This window comes from Vigna umbellata, chromosome 2 (assembly GCF_029865625.1).
Source record: "Vigna umbellata cultivar VRB3 chromosome 2, Vumbellata_1.0, whole genome shotgun sequence".
NCBI classification, from domain to species: domain Eukaryota; kingdom Viridiplantae; phylum Streptophyta; class Magnoliopsida; order Fabales; family Fabaceae; genus Vigna; species Vigna umbellata.
The window spans coordinates 7,295,902-7,304,946 of NC_142166.1; the positions used below are offsets into that span (position 1 = coordinate 7,295,902).

The 9,045-nt window shown below is 26.9% G+C and overlaps 1 protein-coding gene across 1 annotated transcript; it reads right to left on the reverse strand.

Annotated features, from left to right (window-relative positions):
* Window positions 1–1,666: 1,666 nt before the first annotated feature.
* LOC124821176 (uncharacterized) lies at window positions 1,667–2,356 on the reverse strand. Its single transcript, XM_047293038.2, has one exon. It carries the CDS (start codon window positions 2,324–2,326, stop codon window positions 1,808–1,810), a length of 519 nt encoding a protein of 172 aa, XP_047148994.1. The 5' UTR covers window positions 2,327–2,356; the 3' UTR covers window positions 1,667–1,807.
* Window positions 2,357–9,045: the final 6,689 nt, after the last annotated feature.

Here is a 9,045-nt window from a genome sequence, read left to right on the forward strand (position 1 = left end):
TTTTCTGACTAATATTAAAACTTTAAAAGCTGTTCAAATTTGTAATAAGAAATATTAAGTGCTATAGTCTTAATTGAATTTTTAAGTTTAAATTAATTTGTTATTGTATTTCGAATTTTTTTTTTCAAGTTTAATGTATTTTTTATTTGAGTTTTTTTGTGTTAGTGCTAAAACAATTAATCACTATATGAGCTCTTTTAAAATAAATAAATCAATGATAGTTTTAACTGGAAGACTTCAAAATCTAGTTAAAATTATAATTTAGTATTTCATCCAGATTTTGAATTGTAAGACTTAGTTTCAATCGGTTAAAAAATCGAATTCGACAACAAACTTTAACTATATATTATTTATCAGTTAAATATATTTTTAATTTCTTAAATTCAGATTTTTTTTTATATTTTAAAATTAAAAAATTAATGTTAAATTTCAAAAATATTATTTTTTAATCCTTATTAGTGCTATGGGTTACTGACATACTTACAAAAAAACTATGTGAACAAATCACGAGTAATCAAAATAATAATGCAAAAAAGTATTCTTTAATTTTTTTTAATCCTCTTTAAAAGTGAAATAAATTTCGTTGTGGCTTTCAAATTTAAAAGTAATATTTTTCATGTTGAAAATATAAAATTGATTCTTTCAGTCTCTTCAATTTAAAAATGGTATCTTTTCTGTCCTTTACATTTAAAAAGTGGTTTTTGAATTCTCACAATTTAAAGATATTTTTTTAATGCTGGAAATTAAAAGTGATTTTTTAATTCAAAAGTAATTATTAGTCCATTAAATTTAATTATATAGTATTCTTAGTTCTTATTTGTATAAAGGTAAATTATTTTAATTTTTAAAAGTTTGTTGTTGTTAAAAAGCCAAATATTTTTTATAATTTAAGAAAAACATATATGATATATAAGTCAAACTTCCAAAATTAAGATAATAAATATTTTTTAAGAAAATTGTGTTAGTGTAATATTATGGTTAGGTTACACATTATAGCCAAGAGTCACTGCACTTTGGTCTCAAAATAATACAAAAATGAAAAAGAAAAAAACATGGCAAGGGTATTTTTTCTTTTTTCTCAACTATGTTAAACTAACAATTGTCGAATTTAGTATTCTATATTCTTTTATGTATGAGAAGACACTAGGAACTAGAAGATGGATCATACATTACTTTATTATATATGGGTAAGATCCTACTTTCAATCATTTTATTACTATAATTATAGAAAGTAGATGTTTATAATAATCAAGTGTAAAACACTTAACCATGTCACTAACAAGTGTAACATGTCATGATTTTTGGCATCAACTATTGCAACATCTTTTGTTCGTGATTATTATTTAGGTGATGCTTGAAATTGTTTATGTGAGAAACTTACTATTTAACAATAAACATGAACATAACCATTTTTAAGGAAATTTAACCACATTCAACACATAACAATGATTGCATACGTTATTTCATACATTTATATCATTAACCATCCACGAGATAAAGTTACTCGTTTAATTTAATTGATCATTAATTTCTTTAGACAAAGTTATAACCACATATATTTCTACGTGAAAAAATGTAATTTATGTAAATTATAAACGATCAAAATCTTATTTCTTTTAATTTATATTTTCCACATTCAGATAAGCCCATGTTTTAAATCTGGTAATTTTCAAACAAAACATTTATATCTTTTTAATATTCAAATAAAACCACACATAACAACACAAGTATTACATTGCACCTTAATTATAACAATACTGGTAGCATGCAACAGCTACCTCTTATTTAGCAGAAATCAAAGCAAGCTTCAGAAGCAGGTGCAGTACGTCGGAAAGAACTTGGGGAAAGGCAGCATTTGAAGTGGTGGTGGTGGTATCTTAAAGGGTGGCACAAAAAGCGGTGGTTTCTCAAAGGGTGGCATGAGAAACGGTGGTGCAGAAAGTGGTGGTTTTTCAAAGGATGGCATGGGAAAAGGTGGTATCTTGAAGGGTGGCACGAAAAGTGATGGTTTCTCAGAGGGTGGCATGTAAAGCGGAGGCACAAAAGGTGGGGTTTTGTAGGGTGGAGGATGGTCAAATGGTGGCTTATAAAGTGGGGGTTTTTCAATAGGGGTGTTGTAAAATGGTGGTTTCTGGAATGGTGGGATTTTCCCAGTTGGTGGCTTATAAAAGGAGGGTGTTTTGTGAGTTGTTGGAGGGTTGTAAGATGGTGCCTCAGATGGAGCGTTGTAAAGAGGTGGCTTGTTGTCAGAATCTGCTAGTGCTTGGGAGAGTTGAATCATGGCCGCAAAGAGGAGCACCAGGGAGCTTAAGAAAACCATCGCCATGTTGTTCTTCACCTTGGTTGGTGAAAATAACAGACGACAATGATGTCCTTTTATACCAGTTTGGAGTAGGTGCAATCTCAGTAGGTGAATCTTCTTGTGGTTGCTGTTGAAAAATGAACGTACAAGTCCATACCAGTGTGAATATTTTTCAAACTCACTCACTTTCCTATGTACTTTTGGAACTAGTTTACACCATTTTCTATGTAACTTCAAGTTCATATAAGCATGTACAGAATAGTTGCTTCTGAGATATTGCTTCCTTTAAAATTAGGTAAGTTCATCGTTGTTTGAATTCTAAGTCTTGGCACTCCGTTGCAGACTTATAGTTGCAGTAAAACTTTCTCTTAAATTTGTTGTTATATTATGTTGTAAATACTGAATACATTTAGTAAATAGATAAGGAAAATTATTATTATGGAGAACAACTCTACATGAGAAAAATTCAATAATAGAATAACTTTTGTAATTTAAATTATGTATAAATTTTGAAAATTGATTTTAACTATTTTTTTTTGTCTATAGATACTAATAAGAAAAAGTGTCAGGTGTAAGAAAAATCGTGCCAATTATTATCTCATAAGCTATTATAGAAGTGAGTGATTCATACGCTCTTTTATATATCACACCTTATATTTGACGAACTTTGTATCTTTATACAAGTGTTTCTCATTCTTTTATATATTTCTCTGTTCAGTGTTCATTCTTGTTTGAAGCTACCATATCAATATATAATAGAAATTATATAGATATATTTAAGCACATTTTGGTGTGGAACTATATATATAATTCCTTATCAAATAACTTTATTATAGCCAAATTATAAAAATATGGAACAAAATAAGAGTTAATCAAGTATAAGAAAATACATAGAATCACATATAAGACCAATAATATAAGTTAATTATTTTTTAAAAATGAATATTAATTACTTTCAGAAGTAGATCATAATAATTTATTTGATAATACCATTGACCGATATATATTAAATCTAGCAATCTCCTATAAAGTGACAATTTTTTTTGTATATATATTTATATTATAAAATGCTATAATAATCTTATAAAGAAAACATTAAATATTTTGATTTATAAATATGCTTTTTTAAGAGTTGAGACGTGTTTCTAAATAAATCCCATCTCAATCCATTAAAGTTGAACTGGTATGAGTTTAAATTAAATTAAATTCAACATCTCACTCATATCCCTAGAATATAACTCAACTGTTTTATTTTGCATTACAATCTTATGTACATTATGAATAAATATTCTTACATTTTATTTAATCCTCTCATTTATATATCAAGTGGAGAAAGTATTGGTGTTTGTTTTAGTAATGTTTAAAAAATACTATTTACGTTAATATTTCTTACTAAAAGTATCACGAAAACTAATTTCCCCAAAATACGAAGATTAAAATAACATTTTATTTCCTTTGCATTTTATGCATCTCCCCCTTTGATCCTTTATGTTCTAAAATTCTTAATATTTTTATGTTTTAAATGTTACTTAAAATTCTTCTTCCATCACTTTTATATTAACTTCGGTACAAATAATAATAATAATAATAATAATAATAATAATATTATTATTATTATTATTATTATCATTTATATCATAGATGTGCTTAAAAAAATAAAACATGCAAATAATAAAATGTCAGAAATACAAAATTAATTAACAAAAAAAACTACAATCAAAGAATATTCGTACAATCTAATAATTCATTTATCAATAGCATGATCACCGTTTTACTAACTTATGTCATTGTCATACAAAAGTTTGTTTCTATTTTTCTTGGTAGTAATGTCCTTTTGCATATAAATGATGGGTTTTGATGACTTTTGTTAGGGATCTACACTCGTTGCCATCATCATTTGTCAATTTTTGGTGAGTCAAATCTTATAAATCTAACTAGTATATGACTTAAGTTATCTATATGTGTTTGCTAGTTGGTCACATATTATATTATAGTAGAAAGTGAGTTTAAGCCTAACTCAATTCCACAAAACCGGCTTGTAAGGTGAGGTTTGCACTTCACTTATATATTATATTTTGGCTTTTTATCTCTAGTCGATGTGGGACTTCCAACACACTCCCTTCACGTCGAGGTATAGACATCTCGTGCGTGATAGTAGAAATTGGGTGGTCCAATAACGACCCGATAACGGGTAGAATTTGAGTTAGGCTTAAACCCACTTTCTAATATATTATATTACTTTCAACTTTTTAAAATAAAAGATTTAAATATTAACTACTTTTTTTTTATAATATCAGGTAAAGCATAAATGGATAATATTTATTATTATTTATTTTTATTTATCATGATTTATTTTTTTATTGGTTTAATTTTGATGGATGAGATCATAAATGAGACATAACACCTATAATTTCAACTCACACATAAAAAAATTGACATAATCTTTAATAAACCATGGGTTTATCAGTTTTTATTATTATATATTGTTTAATCTTATTTTCTTTAATCAAAGTGTGTCTGAGAGTCACATTTTTATTTCCAAACCATTTTTTCTTTTGTTTCTCTTATGCCCAATAATAGTTTTACATAGCGAGTTGAGACTAGAGACAGTTTAAATATTCTTTTCTTCTTTGACTATTTGAGATACATTTTAAGGACAAAATTGTGATGGAACTTCAGGTTCCAAAGTAAACAATACCTTAGAATAAGGATGATTAACCTAAACTATGTCACTCGACAGACTTAGGATCGAAACACTGGTCCATCGGCTAGAGATAAGGCTAATTTAGAGTATATAAGTGGATGCAAATCTCACCTTACAACCTAATTTTGTGGGATTTAATTAGACTTAAAAGTCCATTTCTTAACATGATTTAAAGTTTATCTTAGCGAAATTTGTTGTTTGTTGAGTATATTGTTTCACCTACTATTAGACTGTTATCAGACCACTTATTAATGTCTAGTCTCACGCATGAGATGTATATACCTCGACGTGAAGGGGATGTGTTGAAAGTCTCACACCAACTAGTGATAAGACTATAGTTTAAAGTATATAAGTGGGTGAAAAGTTCACCTTACAAACCAATTTTGTGAGATTGAGTTAAGCTTAAAGTTCACTTCTTAACATCATATCAGAGTCATTGTTAGAGTCTGTTCTGGCGAAATTTGTGTTTGTTGGACATATCATTATACCCATTGTCGGGTTGCTATCGGACCACCTATTAATGTCTAGTTTCACGCACAAGATGTATATGTCTTGGTGTGAACGGGTGTGTTGGAAGTCTCACCTCAACTAGACATAGAATCAATTTAGAGTTTGTACGTAGGTGCAAGTCTCAACTTACAAACTAATTTTCTGATATTGAATTAGGTTTAAACACTATTTTTTAACATAGTATCCGAGCCATTGTTTAGAGTCTATACTAGCGATGATTGATGTCACTCAACAAACTTGAGATTGAAACATTGACGCCCACTATAGGACAATCACCGATCCCTTAAGTCTTTCATTGGAGATGGCCAACCATTCTTCTTAGATTTCGACTAGAAAACTTATATTCCTATCATATAATATCTCATAAATCCGATGAGAGAAATCCCAACTACGAAAAAATAGAAACCCTAATTAATAAATATAATCGATTAATGTATTTAGACACTAATCTAAGTGATTATTTTAGTTCCAATAATTAACTTTATGATGTCTCAAAGTTAGACTCTTAACATTTTCCAAAAAAATTTGAGTTAAAAGTACTTTTTATCCCAATTCATAGTAATTTTTTTTTATTATAAGAAATCTACTATTAGCTAGCTTAGTTTATTCTTTTATACGCACAAAATGTGAATTATACATCTATAGTTTGTAAAATAAGAAGCAATGATGCTATAAATGTTTGTTTTACTTGAAATGTGAAAGCTAGAAGAAATTGGAGTAATATTTATAGTGGAAATTAAATGCAAACTGAGTGCCACTAACAAATATGGTTGAGATCTCTCTTTCCTTATGATGGTGGTACCGTATTGCAAAAAGTTCAAACTCGTTAATTTGAAAAACTTAGTTTGATTTCATAACACGCTTGAGCATATTCACTCAGTGTTATACTTTTAGAAAAATTAAGTTGTGGAGATCGGCCCGGGTTAATACATACTAGAATCATTAAACCAAATGCTAAAGATTAAATATATTCTGACATTTTAATTTAAAAAATTACAGAAACCTTAGTATAGGATAAATCATAATATGATTGATAAAGTAAAAAATATTTAAAAATATTGAAGAAACTACTTTACCTTAATAAGATATGATATATAATTAGACGAAATTATAAACTAATAATATATTTTAAAAGCAAATGTCATATGCATTTTGATATTACGTAGAACATTAATAAAGGGATATGTCAACAAATAAATTTTGTCATTTTCTTTTCTCAATTGTATTTAGTATTGCAAATACAATGTTATATTTTATTAAAGTAAAATATATCATGTGATAATTACACAAATAATTAACTTATAATTTAACAAGTTACCATAAAGATAAAATGTAAAAGTAAATAAAATATATTTATTTATATAAATAGTAAAAAAAACGTCAACATTCACCTTCACAAGTTTAAAAGAATGTTTTGTTTGCTCTCAAACAGTCATTAAACCACTTAAAACTTATTCATTAATGATATTGTATCATTCAAGAGCTTTATTAGTTAATAAAATTATTCAAAAATATTATACAAAAGAACATTCTCAACATCATTACTCATTAATATACTATAATGAGCTTTGTAATAGTTTATTTTCAAACTTTGTTAAATAATACACGTTTGTTTACAATATACTATGACATTGTCACTCTAGAACTTCTTTTTTTTTCGTAACTTCATCATTACCTTCAATTTAAAATTTTTAGACAATATTAGACACACCCTGTTTTAACTAGGGCTGGACAAAATTAACTAAATTGTACTAAACTATAGTTATCTGTACTATAATAAACTAAAAAAAGCTGAACTAATTAATATAATATCCAAACTGTATTGTTTTATAGTTCAATTTTAAAAAACTGAACTTATATCAGTTAACTAATAACTAAACTATACTATCCATTATCCATTAAAACATAAGCCTACTGTGTTTAAAAAGCGGTGACTAAAATATATATCTAAACTAAACTTTGCATTCAAACATAAATATACTGGTATTCAAACATGAGCATAGTCAGTTTCAAAAAGCCGTAAATAAAATATATATGATTACAAACTTTAAATTGTGGAATTGAAGAAAAAATTATTTAAAATACTATTTATTTATATTTAAAATAATAAAATGGTATATTTAAAAATATTATTTTATATTTAAAATAATAAAATGGTATATTTAAAGATATTGTTTTATATTTAAAATAATAAAATAAATAGTATTTAAAAAAGAATATCTACTTTATTTGTTCAATTTATTCACTGTCTTAATTGGTGAATAATTAAGATTATAAAAACAATTATTATGAAGCACAATTAACTTTTAACATTTGAATTTAGCCACAAATTATATTTGTTAGGTGTATTTACCTATAATTTAAATCCAAATTGAAATCTTGATTTTTATTAATATTGTTAATATTGTAAACAATTATTTAAGTTCATAACTTTTCAATACTTAACGCATAACAAACAACATTGAGAAAACAATTATGCAGTTGATAGTATGCTTACAAATTTCAGTTCAGTTATTAGTTAACTAATATAAGTTCAGTTTTTAAAAATTGAACTCTTAAACAGTATAGTTTAAATATTATATTAAGTAGTTCAGTTTTTTTTAGTTTATTAAAAATATAGTTAATGTAATATAGTATAGTTCAGTATGTTATGCCCAGCCCTAGTTTTAACTAATTTTTCATTTTTTTTTTCTCAAAATATGTAGATATTTTGTTCATTTAGAGACATAAGATATTATTTTTTAAATATATACAAAATAAATACTAACACAAAAGTAACTATTCACATCACTTCATTTACATCCTACCCATAAATAACACACGTAAAAAGACACGGTAATAATTTTATAAATGCAGGACTTACCATGGTGAGACAAAAAAACACTTTTATGACTGACTATAATAAGTTCAACATAAATCTCTTTTAAATTTCGCAGTCAAACCTTCTCTTCCTCACTTCTCCTGCACGAAAGAGCAGTTGCGACATAAGTTTTATTCTATAGCAATGAAGCTTATGCTGGTGGGAGCTACATTATTGACCAAGACAAGCTTTCTTCACTCATGAGACAACTTTCTCTCCGATTGATTTCTACATGAAATTAGTTTGCTAAACCTTTGGTTGTTACAATGACCATAGAAACTCAATTATGGCGATGCATAAGTGTCCTAATTAGTTTTGTTGAATGTGTTGTACGTTTGATACTTTGCATGTCTTAGTTTGAAATATTGATAAGATTTTGAAAATCGGGGTTGCGCAAAAAACCTTATCAAAATTGTTAGATTAATATTCACTAAATGCATGAAATAAATTTCCGAACAATGTTCTCAAAATGTATTCTAAAAAGAGTTTTTCGAAATAAGCTTTTTCCACATTCTGATTTCTTTACAAAGTTCTCCCTTTCTTCTTTCTTTGCAACATGACAACGGTGGCAGCACTGGTTGTGTTGTACAATAAATGCGTATTTCACTGTTAGTGTGAGTGCATTTAGTAAGTAATGATGAGGTACAGGAAGCCAAAAGCCAAACCATA

Bases quoted from the DNA above. Each gene is read 5' to 3' on its own strand.
- LOC124821176 (XM_047293038.2), bottom strand. From the start codon at position 2,326: ATGGCGATGGTTTTCTTAAGCTCCCTGGTGCTCCTCTTTGCGGCCATG.